Here is a 16,355-nt window from a genome sequence, read left to right as displayed (position 1 = left end):
ATAACAAACATAATATATGGGCTGTAGAGGGTACATGAGCATTTGTACACATCAATAACCCGCTTCCTGTAATTGCCCAAATACAGTACAAGGGTCTGAAAATCAGACTATTTTCTATGCATTATTTTCGAAATGCGTTGCTAAAACTCCTAATTTTCTATATAATTGCACATGAAGGCAATTACCAGTTTTAATCTTTTCAGGGGAGATGTTAATTGGTATTATCTCTTGTTTAACATAGGATTCACACAGGCTTATTTTTTCAGATTGCAAAAGTGGTTGAGAGCTGAGGTTGCTATTGGGCTTTGGGTGAGTTTATGGTTAGAGTTATATGTAGCACAATGTTGGGTCTAGTGTTGAAATTATAGGGAAAGTAAACTGTATTGGAAAAGATCCAGGATACACAACACAAGTACATGTCTGATGAAGGATTATACTTACACATGCTCCGGCGACAATTGCTCTGTGGTCAATATCCTACACTCACCAATTCCTTAATTAAACATAATAAAATTTGATACACAAACCTCTCATTACAACCCTAACCCTACATCTTTGACAAAATAAACCCGAGTGCAATTGTCCCTGGAGCAAATGTTAGAGCACCCTGAGGACGCTGGCAGAATTCTCTCCCCCCCCCCCCCCCCCCCCAATGGGTAAAAAGAACCATTTCACAAATATAGATTACCTCCGGCTGCGGTACCCGCTGATAGAATGAGGAAGTAGCTGATATTATTGATATCAAAGAACTCATCATCTCCATCATCCAATGACATCATACGGTTGAACTGACAACGGATCATGTCTTCCACCACGCTGACCTCTTCACCAGACACTCCTTTCTGTAGATAATAGCGAAATGCTTAGTTACTTTGTGAGAAAATAATTCAACAACTTGGGAGTGTCCTGGTCGAGTGGTTTAAGGCACTTGACTGGAGATGCGAAGGTCGAGGGTTCGAATCCCAAAAGAGCACTAAGATCATTTGGCAAGATATTAACCTGCACTTGCTACTCTCCACCCAGGTGTTAAATGGGTGCCCGGTAGGATGCGACCGTCATTATTGGTCGAAAAAGTTTTTGTGCGTCAAGTAACGCCTGGCTGGAATGCTCCCCAGGGAGTGGAGATTGTGCACACAATGTGTGCGAGCAAGCACTGAATCCAATGACCGGAGTAATAGTATATTTGTAAAGCGCTTAGTTAAGCGCTATGTAAAAGCTAAATATTATTATTATTATTGAATTAAAGTAAGAAGTGGTCCACTAACCCCCCCCCCCCCCCCCCCCCCACTCCGACTGTCTTCAATGAAAAATCTGTTTTGAATTGATTTAGGGAGTATGATTAGTAATTTCTACTATCAACTCATACATTCACATATTTCAAAGAAAAAGTATTGAAAATTCGACTTCAAGTGGATTTCAGGCCTTAAATATTGTGTTGGCCTATATCCTATTTTTATTATCTCTGTAATCATCTTGTGTACAGGTATATCATATGACAAAACATTGTATAGAAAATTTACAGTTGGGCTTTTGTTTCGAATGAGAAGTTGATAAAAACTCTTGGTGCCTCATCTTATTAATGCCATATAGTACAGGTTTCCTAACAATTTCGCTTTTCTCTCGTAATATCCCAGTCACGGCAACGATTTTGATACTATCTAAGACGGAGCAAAGAAGTGTCATTACCCCGAACGATCAAGAGTTGGTCAGTTTGAGTCTGTTTGGAGTTGGTCTGATGGTAAGACCTAGAATTCAAAGTTTCTTTATTCTGCATTTACATATGGTACATGTATATGACATGTAGTATCTCATGTGTGTGCGGGCCTGTTTAATGTAGAATTATTGCATATGTACGTTTTTGTGTTCCTTTATGCTAGAAGATTTTTATTTAAATTTTTCTCCTGTTTGTGAGGGTACACAGGTACTTACTAGTGGTCTTGCTGAGGTAGTCCTGCCAGCATCGGGATTCCAAGATCTCCCCATAACCAATCCAGTGTCATCACTGATGCATGAATACACATCAGCACTGGCCTATAGATGTTAATCACACAAAAAGAATACAAAGCTACTTATCATATAGTTCATAAAACTGAATTCTGAATGGTGCATTATTTCAATTTCGTTGTTTTAGTTTCATTGTTGTTCACTTTCTGCCACAGTTAAGCTTTCCGAAAATCAATAAGAGAAAAAAAATAAAGAATATCAAATAACTGGTACAGTCCAGTCTGAAATGAGAAAAAAAATTAAAGCAGAAAAATGAAAGAACAGATTCATGAAGTTGTAAAAATGTGCCTCACAAAGAAAAATAGAAGTGGAAGAAAATTAATAGAAAAAGGGGGAATAAGAAGGAAGAGGGGGAAGAGAATGTAAACAGGTGAAACTATGAAACTTTGATGTAAAGTGCACCTTGCTCTCTGTCAACCAGAAAATCACCATGTCAATTTGCATAATATTTTCTCCACTAAGACCGGTATCATAATGATAATAATCTGGATTCATATAGCGCTTAAAGATGAAGTTGAGTTCTGGTCAAGCGATTGCATTGTAAAATTAACGGTTTTGAATCGACCAGAAAAGGTTATTGCAAGGTTCTGGAGTCATCCAAATGATAAGAAATTTAGCCAAGTCTTGGTAAAGTTACAAACACTGTACACAGAAAGATGTATATGGGACTACACGAACACGTGGCGTAAAAATCCTACCCTGGATTTTTACGATGTTACGTGACATATTTAGAATATGAAGGCATTTGAAGAGCCATGCTTTTCAGGGAACATGTCTTATCTGATGTTCTTCCACACTTGCATAATAAGAATGATAACGCTCACAAATTATTTTTCACTTCTTCCCAGAACTCAACCTTCTCTTTAATACGAAATACCATCTCTAAACCATATGGTCACTGTGAGGGCATATGGCAATGATTAACACAAAGGCTTTCATCATCCTTCCCGGTCCCTATTTCTATCCTGGGTATGGAGTGGTAAATGTAGATTAATGCATTGCCAAAAGACATACGTGCCATGTCGAGGATCAATCCCATGACCTTTGCATTTTAAGTCAAGTGCTTAAACCACTCCACTAGGACACCTCCTCTTGACGTCAATCTTACCATATTTCCAGTGGGTGTTATTCCTACTGATACATGGGCTTGGGCTGCCACCTTGGTTCCCCACAGCGTGAATTTGACCACACCCTCCTGTGGGTTGGGCTCCCATGCGACGTTTACTTCACACGTTGCAAGATTATCTCGACAGTCAAAACACCCCCTGGTTTCACCGCACCCGTCATTACTGTAGGGGTCCTACACATAATGACAAAGAAATTTACTTAAATTTGTATCAAAGGTAAATCTCCATGTATAAGAGGCACTTTTTTCCCACCGAAAAAAAAAAATTCGAAAGTCGGGGTCCGTCTTTAACACAGGTTCACAAACAAACAAAATAAAAAAATAAAAGTGTCGATTTATGCCCCTCCACCTGCACTGTGCCTGGCAATGTCTCCCAGCTCAGTCATACAAGGTGTGTTGACTCACCACTCAGAAAATAGAACACTACCTGTATGGCCGGATTTCTGTTTGGACTTAGAGGAAATTTGTCTGTCATCTTTGGTTTTAAAACGACATTGTTACTATTATTTGTGACAAGTTCACAAGCACAAATCGGCGCCTTCAACTGCACCTCGCAGTTGAAAGTCCTTCCCCGCGTGCTTTTTTTAACACGAACCTGGCTTGCTGCCTACTGAGTCTGCACACAAAAAAAAATTAAAAAAGAGATTTACGGTACTTTTATCGTTTGTATCTTTGTGTCATTATCTATGTTTAAGGTATAATAACTGTGTTCACAAGTCACGCATTGCTATTTATACTTTTATGTTTGTTTGTACTCTCATACCCCGAGAGGGGGTCAAAGTGTTAATGAAATTCTAAAATTTCTTCTACATGTTCCTGTAGGCTTTATTGCAGTCTATTGAAATAAAGCATTCGATAAAGGTGTGCCTGACTTGGCTTTGCATCCTCAAATGATAACCTAATTAAAAAAAATATTCCTGTTTAAGTTTAGGCTATATACTGACTAACAGAACTGCATCAATACCACAAATTTGACTTGACACTGCCTCCCCATATTGCCAACAATTTCATTTACTCTCCCCACTTTTACATTCTTGGGCTCAAAGATATTTTATAATTGTTTTCATTCAAAAGCTTCTGATATGAGAACAGACAATTTATTTTAAAATGTCTCCCTGTAAATCTCCTCTCAATATAATAGTCTATCATTCCAAATGTAAGATCTATCTCTTCAAAACCAGCAGGAGATTCAAATCACGTGGATTCAAAGATTCTTTTCATTATTATCATCTATATAAAAATATGCAAATATATATGCAATATTTGAAAATTCCTTCTTGAAAACATCTTTTCACCTAAACAAGCAAAATAGTCTCTCATTTAGACCTACCCATGTAAGAGAAGTTAGAGTTTCTCCATCCCCTCCAGATTCATGCATGCTGACTTAAAAATGTAATTGTCTGGTATTATCCATGTAAACAAAGTATGAAGCACCTCTGTAATCTCCAACATTGGGGGAACAATAATTTTTTTTTTTTTAAAGCTTCTTGTAATCTTTCCTTTAAAATAAAATCTAGTCTATCATTCAGACGTTCCTTTTCAAATTTAGGATGAGTTCTTTTATTCGCATAATATTCAAATCCATTTGTTGGTCTTACAAAGATTAGAAAACTTCTTAGTTAAAGAGATATTTTGTCCCCATTTTGTTATCATTAAAAAATAGAAATATACGCATATAACATTTCTTTGATCTCTAACGCTTTACAATTTTAAAAATGTCCCATCAGACTTCCTTTCATCGGCATTATATGTAAAATAGTCTATGATCTAGACCTACCCCTTGAAATTGTCCTGTCACAAGATAGGTTGAAGACAGAAGTAGGACAGCTGTTACCATCCAAATATTCATCATGGCTGTCTCTGATTCCTGCATGAAAAAATGAAATAAAATTAAAACAATGATATACATGTACTGTAAATAGAGAATTGAGTAGCAAATATGCTATATATGAAGAATTGAGTTGAATTGAATTGGTTAAACAAAATCAAAGATCATGTCACAGCAGAATCATACAAAGATGTACAAAGAAGTGTACAATGACAAATATACATTATGTGATCACAAAACAAGAAAATACAAAAGAAGATTTAAGGAAGTTACAAAACAAATGTGTGTCAGATATAGTACAGGAAAAAAAATTCATCTATCAACTCATTTCAATGCCATCCTATAGTGTGTGAATAAACAGAATTTCTGTTTGATTCAGATCACAGCCCCATTTGGTAAACAAAATCATACTATAGCATTTTTACTTGATTGAATTTTTCGGCATTTAAACACCAAGTACTAATATCGTGCATTTAATAATAATTCAATGCTGCTCTTAGACATGTATATATCAATCTAATCTCCTGTGCTGTTAGGGAAGACAGTATTTCGTAGAAAGGTTTCTAACCTTTACAAAACCAACAAATGAAGGTAATAAAAAGGAGGACATATCTTTATCATGCATACTGTAGATAGATTCTTTTCCCTTTTCCTTCTTATCTGTTTTTCTTCTCCTTGTTCGTTTCGTGGTTGTATGTTGTTTTGTTATATTGGCTTGTGTTTTCTAAGTCTTCGTAGGCAAAATTCGAAACAATTTTTTTTTTTCTGGGGGATCCATGCTGAATTAATAGCGCAAGTTTCAAGCTGAGGTGAATATATATGTTAGCAAATTTTGAGGTTTTGAATAAGAGAAACCAGCCGTCAGAAAATATGCCTACAACAGGCGAACTCGACAACCGCTCAGCAGTGATGAGTTCGAGGGTCTTAGAATTGGTAGATACTCATGATAATAGACGAGTCGGCAGTCAGGTTTGTGATGATGGAGACATGTTTTATTGAACTACGACGGATACCGGATATTTGGATATCGCATATCGTAACATCCCCCTTCCTCTGGAAAGATTGGGAATCAGTGAACATCACTGATCGATGACTAATAACATATTGCTTTGATAACAATACTTTTGGTAGTATGCAAGTTTTGGTTATTTGCTTCCTAATGAACTTTTTCCAATCAGGTTATATAACATAAAATCTTGATTTGTTTTCAATACGTTTCTTTTGTATTGTATTAACGAATGAGTATAATTGTATAGATAATTTTCCATTTTCATTTTCCATTTTCAACTTCACAGTTGATCTGCAAGATTGAACATAGTTTTGATATAACTTGATTTCTTTATAAAATAAATGTTCAAACAAAACATGTTTGGGCTAGCATCTGTTTAGACTTAAAAACATTATGCTTGTCATACCAAAAATACTGTACAATGATTATACATGCATATGAACAATAAACTTCTTAAAGTACATTAAACTAAAAGTCTTCCGTGTTCTTCTTTGTATTCTCTCTTCTTTGAAGAAATTTAAGAGTTCAGTTTCAATCTTTAAACATGTATCTCGCTGGTGTACGGATGTTGCGTCCATATATCGTTGTGGTTTGCGAGTTTGTTGTTGGTCCTTTAGATTGAATGTTCTGAGTTTCTGGTGTTGGTTGATGGTTGTTGCCATTCTGTTGTGGTGTTTCTGCTTGAGTAGATGAAGTGTAGTCTTCGTCGAACCTAACACGCTTTGGAGTTGGGTTGGTTGACGATGGAATCTCCCTCAGGTGAGATCGGTTTCGTCTCAGGATTCCTCCGTTGGGTGTTGATACTTCATACGACCTAGGCTCGTCGCAGACTTTGGATACCTTGGCTGGTATCCAAGTATGATCTTTGGGATGTAGGACTCTGACTGGTTGTCCTGTGGTGGAGTGGTGGAAGATCTGGACCCGCATGTCGATCGTGCGTTTCTGTCATCTTACTCTGTTGATTCAAGAGATGATCAGTGGTGGTAGATTCTCTTGAAAGATAATGACTTGGCAGTGTTGTTCTGATGGGTATTCCAAACAACATCTCTGCAGGTGATCTCATGTGACTGTCAACAGGTGTGACTGCATGTCAACAGGTGTTGCTCTTAGGTGTGACATAGCCAGTTGACTGTCTTGGCCAGTCTGTGAACACTTTTTCAACAGATTCTTGACGGTACGAACCATTCTCTCAGCTAGTCCGTTGGATCTTGGATAGTGAGGGGAAGAGGTTGTATGTGTTATTGACCACTTCCGGCACATGTCCTTGAAGTGCTTCCCGACAAATTGTGGACCGTTGTCCGATACGATCTCCTCTGGTGGACCAAATAGACTGAAGATTCCACTCTTCACGTTAGCTACTGCAGCACTTGATGTGTCAGTCAGCTTGTAGACTATTGGATATTTGGAGTAATAGTCAGTGACGAGTAAATAGCCTTGTCTGTTGAACATGAACAAATCTGTCCCTAGTCTAGTCCAAGGTGCTGAAGGTACATCATGGGAAAGCAACGGCTCTTTCTGTTGCCTTGACTGGTGTTCCTAGCATGCAGTACATTGCTTTACGAGCTGTTCAATGTCCTTGTTGATGTGTGTCCAGAACACTGTCTCACGAGCTAGTCGTCTCGTGCTCTCAATTCCCATGTGTCCAAGATGAAGTTGTCTAAGGATGTCTTCCCGAAGTGCCTTTGGTATGATCACTCGTCTTCCTTTGAAGAGTACTCCTTGTGACTCTCCAATCTCATCTCTGTAAGACCAGAATTCCCTTAGGGAAGTCGGCAGGTCCTGGAAGAGTTTCAGGCCAACCCTGAGTGACTGTCTGCCACAATGACCTAAGAACAGGGTCATTGGATGTTTCCATCTGGAGTTCTGTTCTCTTGTGTTGTCCGAAGAAGATCAAGTCGATTTTATGAGTGTCTTCTACTTCGGAGCAGATGGATTCCACTCTGATGTCTAGTGGAACATCGCGTGCTTCCTTGGGGTTAGGAAGACGGCTCAAGGTATCTGAAAGAATCATTTCTTTCCCAGGTCGGTACTTGACTTGGCATCTGTATTCTTGTACCTTGATCAATAGTCTCTGTAGACGAGATGGTGCGCTTCTTAGAGGTTTCTTCCAAATCGTGTCCAACGGCCTGTGATCTGTTATCACAGTGAATTCCTTCCCGAATAGATATGTATGGAATCGGGTGATACCAAACACCAGGGCTAAGGTTTCCCTCTCTATGTTCGAGTAGTTGGACTGCGCATTGGAGAGACTTTTGGATGCAAAAGCTACAGGTTTGCCATCTTGGAACAGGCATGCTCCCAGCCCTTTCATCGACGCATATACCTCAACGGTTGTCTCTTTCTTTGGGTCAAAGAACTGCAGGCATGCTCCAGATGAGACAATATGTTTCTCAACTCTTATCATTCAGGTCAAAAAATGCATTTCCACTTAAGAAAACTTTTACATAGTCCTTTTCTTCTCTTTAATAAAATTGCATAGATATGTGAACAACCTTTAATACGTTTCATTACAAATGCCATATTGTATCTGGGAAAAGAGGTTGTGGCACCTTGTTAAAAAAAATAGCACAAAACAATTGTTAAACCCTTGTCTAATTGCATCCCATAATCCACGATAGAAAAGAAAAACTATTTGAATATTATACTTTTCTTGGACATGTTCCAGAGAGAAAAAAATCACCATTTGTCTCTACAATATCGTTGACAAAACGAACTCCCTTTTTACACAATTTTATACTATATATTGAGCTAATGCATATTTTAATGTAATTATTATTCCATAAGGGTTGACAGGAAAGGTTGACAGGAAATGACAGGATTTGTATGACTTTTTCTTGTAATTCTTTCCTTTCTATTTAAAGCGCATAGGGACATGCTATCCTGTAATATGTTATGCGCTATAAAAGAACTGAATATTATTATTATTGCTTGAGCTCGATGTAAGATATTCATTTCGTCAAAACTCAGCTGTATGTTTGTCAATTTTGAATACTTCGGAATACATAAAACTCATATTTTAAACCAAAACAGTCCTTTTGAAAATGCATCCAAATTACACAATGACCTCAAACTCCATGTACATGTACATTTGGACCACACTCCCTCGTGAGCCACAATTGTTTCATTTCCTAATCAAGGTTTAACAAAATAATTGATAGTAGTTCTTTTCATACCTGGTTGTATATAAATTGTATATGTGTGCATGCATGTCTACGGGTATCAACCTCTATAATATAATTGTGATTTAAAAAAAAAAAAAAAAAAAATTTAATACCAAGTTACTAAGTAACATAGAACAAAACTTGTGCACTATATCTTGAAATGAGAAAATTGCTCATCTTCAAAATTATACGTCACAATATTGTGAGACTATATATTATCATTTTTACAATGTGCCCAAAGTATCCTAAGCCCTCAATTCCAATCTATCAAAACAGTATCTGCAGTTTAATACACTATACTGAAATGCTGACTCATGCAGGTCAAATCTCTCTAAAATTGTGTGCCTTCTTTCCCCCAGATTGTTGACACCTTTAACATAGAGACAGAGCACTAAAATCTATCTTTCTCATAAATATAGTTACTGTAAAATAAAAATATTTGCGGTACATTAATTTTCGCGGATTTCGCGCTAAGATCTGCAAGCGTGAACTCGCAAAAATATAAGCATTGAAATATCAAATCAAATCAAATCATGCACTTTGCGTGCACCGATAGGAATGAACACGATGGAGTGAAGTGTTCAACGCCAATTTAAGAACCCGCGAATATGTTTTGGGCCGCTCAGCGAAAAAAATGAATCCCGCGAAAACAACAGCGTTTACAGTATACTGCTCAACATCAATAGAAGATCTAGTTCGATCGTTTTTAGCAGTGTTTCGGAGTATTCAAGTAAATGAATGCGGAAATGCTCATGGCAGGAGTCCAACACGTGGATCTGGCTGTCGCCAACCATCAAATGCTTCGTCTAGCATAGGTATAGAATAATTGAAATGCCTCTAAATTATTTGTCAAATACGGGCAAGAAGTGACGACAAGAACTTCACTGTGTGGTGCTCTTTGACATCAACATCATAAAGTCTAGGGCCTTTGTGAGCAATGGAAATAATAATATCCATACAAGTACATGTATATCCTGTGCGAATGGTTGCAGAGATCAATTTTTAAGTGGTATAATGGGAAATCGATAATACAAAAATATAAAAAAACAATAAATAATTGAGAACATGACATCACAATTCACAGCTTTGATGGTTATGACTGAGCTGCCAATTTTTTTCCAAAAATGAAGGCCTTCAAATTTTTCCATGCCATTAACAAAAACTTGTATTCTTTTTACATTATCTGATTTTTCCTTTATCAGTTTTTGTTTTATTTCTCTTATTTGTTGTATTTCATTAATAGAAACCAATTTTTAGACCAAAACTATCCTTTGAGAAATGAAAGATTTTTAAGTTTAACCCACGACATTTAATCATAAAGTTCTTATGCTGTGTGGATTCTACAATTATGTCCATATTTGTTCATCGGAATTGTGGGTCAATATACATTTACCTACATGTACACTCAAGCTTTTTGTATTGAAGTGCATTCACCATAAAAGTATTTGGCTTTGCATAATTGCATCGATATACAAAGGTAACGTCATTTACTTAGGTCTCTGGTAAATACAGATTTTTGAGAATGCAGATCATGTGTGCAAAAGGGTGCAAATACGTGTCACTGCCAGGCACAGAAGAACTTGAATCAAACAATCAAACAATCAAACTGATGAATCGAGGTGGAGATCTCTGTTGCGTTCAAGCAATCTTTAGCGATCTGTAGCGACCATAATGTCATTCTGCAAAGTCGAATTACAAAACGCTGTTTTTAAAAGATATTTATTGTTATGACCGACGAAAAATCGCTTGAAATTGCTTGAACGCAACCGTGTTATAAACTAAACGTCTTTAGAATATGTTTCTAAGGTGAAAAGATGTTGATTGAACGCTCCCTTACACACGACCTCAGTATCTACAAAAATTTCTCTCACAAGATTACAATTCGCAGTTTACAGAAATAGTCACTGCTTAGAAAAAAAAGAATTAAATAACAAACATCCTTTGAACAATTATTGCCATGCAAATGTAAAACACAAACTACTTATCATATGGCTGTCAATGAGTGCCACTGATTAAATTTGAACCAGCGCATTGATTGTAGAGGTGTTGTGGTTTAGTGGATAAATCTTTGACTGTGGATCACAGGGTCCGCGGTTGGATTCCCGCCACGGGCACTAATGCACTTTGGCAAGATATTAATCTACATTTGCCACTCTCCACCCAGGTGTTAAATGGGTACCGGTAGGAAGGAATTCTTTGAATGCTGTGAGCGCCGAAATCGGCTGCCTAGCAGAGCCGGGGTAACGCCTAGAGCACCATGAATGGTGGATATGTGCGCTATATAAATATCCAATATTATTAATATTATTATTATTCAACATTAACTGACATAAGTGACACCCATGTCCTCCAGGGATATCTTGACTCTTATTATTTTCTGGTGCAATTGCAATGTACATGGAACTTAACTCTCTGAAATACGTGTATTTACAAGGTCTTACAAACCTGTAAGTATTATTTATAGATTCTTACCATGAGAATAACCTTGTACTTGAAGAAGTTCATTGAACAAATACCTCTGCCTCGTTTTCTCAAGAGACTTGTCACAGTCAAAGCTTGTTCAAAGCTTTCAGGATTCATAATTATAATAGTACATTCAAGAGGATCTGAAATTGACTATTCTGCTTGCTCTAGAGACCAGTAATATTAAATGCATGTTTGCTTCGTCACCAGAAAAACCACATACAAATTAAACCCTGAAATTTATTCAAGGATGTTTCACATGTTTTTGTTTTTCGTATGATCAGGAAATTCTCTTTCCAATACTGAAAGAATTATAATTACTGTGTAAACAGACTTGTTTATTTGTCTGCTAACTTTGTCATAAAATTGCTCATTATGCCATATATACCTGTCCATTTCTTGCGTAGACCAAGGATTAAAACACCTTATAAGTCAATATTCTTTCATGAATTTGCCAGATGTAACACTCTATAAAGTTTCCATGTTTCTGTATTTTCCAAGATTATGGGGATAAATTCCTTCAGAGGATAGAGATCTCAGTAATCCTAATTCTAAATACTCTAAGAAATTATTTGCTCGCTCTTCCTCCTATTGAAAACGCAATTTCATGATGAAAATGTTACATGCTTTCTTGCTTTCTCCCCTACATGTATTAAAGTTCCATGTCCTGTGACTTCTCCCTCTCTATCTCTCACTTTCTCTCTTCCCTCTACCTTTAATGTCCCTTCTCTTTCTACATGTATTCAAGTTCCATGTCCTGTGACTACTCCCTCTCTATCTCTCACTTTCTCTCTCCCCTCTACCTTTAATGTCCCTTCTCTTTCTACATGTATTCAAGTTCCATGTCCTGTGACTTCTCCCTCTCTATCTCTCACTTTCTCTCTTCCCTCTACCTTTAATGTCCCTTCTCTTTCTACATGTATTAAAGTTCCATGTCCTGTGACTTCTCCCTCTCTATCTCTCACTTTCTCTCTTCCCTCTACCTTTAATGTCCCTTCTCTTTCTACATGTATTCAAGTTCCATGTCCTGTGACTTCTTCCTCTCTATCTCTCACTTTCTCTCTTCCCTCTACCTTTAATGTCCCTTCTCTTTCTACATGTATTGAAGTTCCATTTCCTGTGACTTCTCCCTCTCTATCTCTCACTTTCTCTCTTCCCTCTACCTTTAATGTCCCTTCTCTTTCTACATGTATTAAAGTTCCATGTCCTGTGACTTCTTCCTCTCTATCTCTTACTTTCTCTCTTCCCTCTACCTTTAATGTCCCTTCTCTTTCTACATGTATTCAAGTTCCATGTCCTGTGACTTCTTCCTCTCTATCTCTTACTTTCTCTCTTCCCTCTACCTTTAATGTCCCTTCTCTTTCTACATGTATTAAAGTTCCATGTCCTGTGACTTCTCCCTCTCTATCTCTCACTTTCTCTCTTCCCTCTACCTTTAATGTCCCTTCTCTTTCTACATGTATTAAAGTTCCATGTCCTGTGACTTCTTCCTCTCTATCTCTCACTTTCTCTCTTCCCTCTACCTTTAATGTCCCTTCTCTTTCTACATGTATTCAAGTTCCATTTCCTGTGACTTCTTCCTCTCTATCTCTCACTTTCTCTCTTCCCTCTACCTTTAATGTCCCTTCTCTTTCTACATGTATTAAAGTTCCATGTCCTGTGACTTCTCCCTCTCTATCTCTCACTTTCTCTCTTCCCTCTACCTTTAATGTCCCTTCTCTTTCTACATGTATTCAAGTTCCATGTCCTGTGACTTCTTCCTCTCTATCTCTCACTTTCTCTCTTCCCTCTACCTTTAATGTCCCTTCTCTTTCTACATGTATTCAAGTTCCATGTCCTGTGACTTCTTCCTCTCTATCTCTCACTTTCTCTCTTCCCTCTACCTTTAATGTCCCTTCTCTATGTGACTCTCGTCTTTTGTCACTCTACTTTGTCTTTCGATTTATAAAGCTTTAATAGTTTGCATTACAAAATTGAAATCATGTACAATTGTACCTTCTTTGTGGTGGTCTGAAGACTGTTTGTCTGATAATATTGATGATGTGATAATAATATATGTATTGTTGTAATCGAGTATCAAGAGCGCTCAAAGCCAAGTGTACCACAGCATTTATGAAACATTTTAATTTTTCTCCTCTCATGTTAAGCTTTTTATGTGTTACCAATTACAAAAAACAATAATATGCCTTTATAAGTTTATAGCGAAATACAAATAATATCAATCAGTATCATCAAACTGTAAATGAAACAGAGAGAGAGAAGATATATGGACAATAAAGACAAACAGGTACATGTATTTATTAACATATTTCATTGTTAATTAAAACAAAAACATTTGAGAGTGATGCCTAAAGAGAGCTTTATGATATTACTGCCTGGCACTGACAAAACTGTACAAATCTTCTTAAGGGTGATTCATATTTTGTAATGTGTGTACATGTACTCATACTTCTGTGTACATATTGGAGATGTGCTTATGGTTCCAAATCAAGACATTCTTATCATTTAAGTACAAGTTCATCGAAAGTTTGACTTAAAAGAAATGTTATTCAAGACTGAAAAATATAAGCGTAGGGTGTGTCACAGACTCGACATAAATTTTGTTGACATTAAGAACATTATAATAATAATAATAATACTCAGTTTTTATATAGCGCTTATTAGAATCACTAAGCGCTTCCAAACTTGGAGATTATATTACCCCGGCTTTAGCTGTCAGAGTACAATGTAATAATGGCCTAGCACTGATTATATTAAACAGACTCGTATAAACATTATCAATAATGACCAACATTTTAAAGGAGGACTGTAATATACATTGATTTTCAACTTGTAATGTAAGTTTCATTTCAGCTTATTTACAGAGTCTGAAATCCACAAATTCATGTCTCATGTGACTTTTTTCTGGATAAAGACTTTTGAAGAGTGTAGACATGAATATTGTCATTTTATTTATTGAATTATATAAATTTATTATTTTTAACAAGAGCAGCATATATATGCCATATTCACTGTATGTATATTTCATGTTTTTAATATTTATACATGTAGCAACGTATACAATCGCTATTCATTGTTTGATTATGACATCATTGCGCTACTACCATATGTTGTCTTGGTAACCAGGCCAGATGGTCATAATAATTAAAAAAAAATGAAAAAGGGAAAACTTGAAAACCAATTCCCGACTGGTACAGCACTCACAACAATTGAACAATGGTATCAATAGGTGACCCTGCATAAGAACAAGGTTACCTGTCGGTTCAAAACTGCTGGTGCACATCCTTGTTAATTAAAGCTGACTCATACAGTGTACAGTGTAGGTAGTTGAAAAAAGCGCATCGTGTTTTTTGTTGACATAATAAAGTAAACATGTAGGTTGGTGCTGCCTTCACAGAAATGCAAGTCATGAAAATATGCGCTTTTTATCCAGCTGTACATATTGTATGCACGTAAAAAAGGAAAAACCTTTTGTTTAAGAGCGCTTTTTGGGGAAGTAAGCTTGAGCCTTTCCTGCATGTCATTGTTATATTATCTACTCAAGCTTTTTTTTAAAGCTTTCCAGAATGAAATTGTTCTCACCTATATTACTATCATAGGTAAAGTGTATTTCACATTTCAATGCAATCTGTACACATATACTTGATAAACTACTACTAGGTATAGGTCTACTACCTTGTAAATAAAATTACTAGGACTAGACTCTAGATTTAAAGTTAATCAAACTAGATTCTAGGTAACTAGGTACAGAAATAAATGTAGAGAAAACAATCCCCGGCACTCACCTGGTAGTATGCCCAGACGTGTGTCCGAATAGTATGATAACGTCAAAGACTTCGCTTCAATTCACAGAACTATGATTATGTCTGTTACAAGAAGAACTGAAGGCAGTGCAGCTGCAGTGATGCATGGACAGTCAGTCCGCAGTGCGTGCGGATCTCGCTCAGAAGGCGTAGACCGTATACATTGATTGATTTATTTATTTATTTATTCATTTCATATAAAAATTGTTTGCACAATATACAAATGATGCACAGGTTTGAGTGTGCGTCGGTAGGGATTGTGTGCACAAGGTACCTCTGAATAGTTTTAGACCAATTTTAAAGGTACCGCGTGCACACAATTCCACCGACCCACGAATTAAACCTGTGCATCATCTGTTTTATAAGATGGGGCCCCAAAAATTCTCAAAAATACAAAATTTTGTTATTTTACAGATTTACCGGATGCATGGGAAAATCATGCGTCCGGTAATTACCGGACGCATGATTTTTAACTTATCATGAAATTCAAACAAAAAAAACCCAAAACAAATTAGAATCTTTTTTTTTAAAAATTTAAATTTTTTAAACAGATTATAATTATCAAAAAACACGAAAAACAAATAATTATCACCAAAACAAAAATTATCAAAAAACTCATTAAAAAAAAATTATAAAAAATAAATAAAAAAAAAAGGATATCGGTGGTATCGATCGCCGATATCGCGTGCATAATGAAGGTTTAAAAATACGATCAAGGGCCTCTTGGTATGAATGTGGAGAGAAGAATACAGCATTTTTTTTAACAGCTCATGGAAGCAAATAGAAAGAAAAGTGTAATACAGAAATTAAACGTAAACGGAAAGATTGTTACTAAGGAAAAAGAAATTGTCGAGGGAATAAAACAGTTTTACAGTCAGTTGTATAAAAAAATAGAAGTTGTACTAGATGGAGGTTTAGAATTTTTCCCTAGTAACATGCCAAAATTGAACGAGACCTTAAG

The 16,355-nt window shown here is 36.5% G+C and overlaps 1 protein-coding gene across 1 annotated transcript in view; it reads right to left on the bottom strand.

Moving 5' to 3' along the window:
* The window catches only part of LOC590685 (putative ferric-chelate reductase 1), a 30,066-nt gene extending 14,567 nt beyond the window's left edge, over nt 1-15,499 (bottom strand). Inside the window, exons 1-5 of the mRNA XM_030996490.1 lie at nt 15,377-15,499; nt 4,908-4,997; nt 3,113-3,304; nt 1,930-2,031; nt 689-842 (exon numbers count right to left, since the gene is read on the bottom strand). Coding sequence (XP_030852350.1) covers nt 689-842; nt 1,930-2,031; nt 3,113-3,304; nt 4,908-4,982 — 523 coding nt within the window. The 5' untranslated portion in view covers nt 4,983-4,997; nt 15,377-15,499. The remainder of the gene's footprint in view (nt 1-688; nt 843-1,929; nt 2,032-3,112; nt 3,305-4,907; nt 4,998-15,376) is intronic.
* Between the last annotated feature and the right edge of the window lie 856 nt (nt 15,500-16,355).

This window comes from Strongylocentrotus purpuratus, unplaced genomic scaffold, assembly GCF_000002235.5.
Source record: "Strongylocentrotus purpuratus isolate Spur 01 unplaced genomic scaffold, Spur_5.0 spur5_scaffold_3, whole genome shotgun sequence".
Classification (NCBI taxonomy): Eukaryota; Metazoa; Echinodermata; class Echinoidea; order Camarodonta; family Strongylocentrotidae; genus Strongylocentrotus; species Strongylocentrotus purpuratus.
The sequence above is the reverse complement of the archived record's forward strand: the minus strand, read 5'-3'. Positions and strand labels throughout refer to the sequence as shown.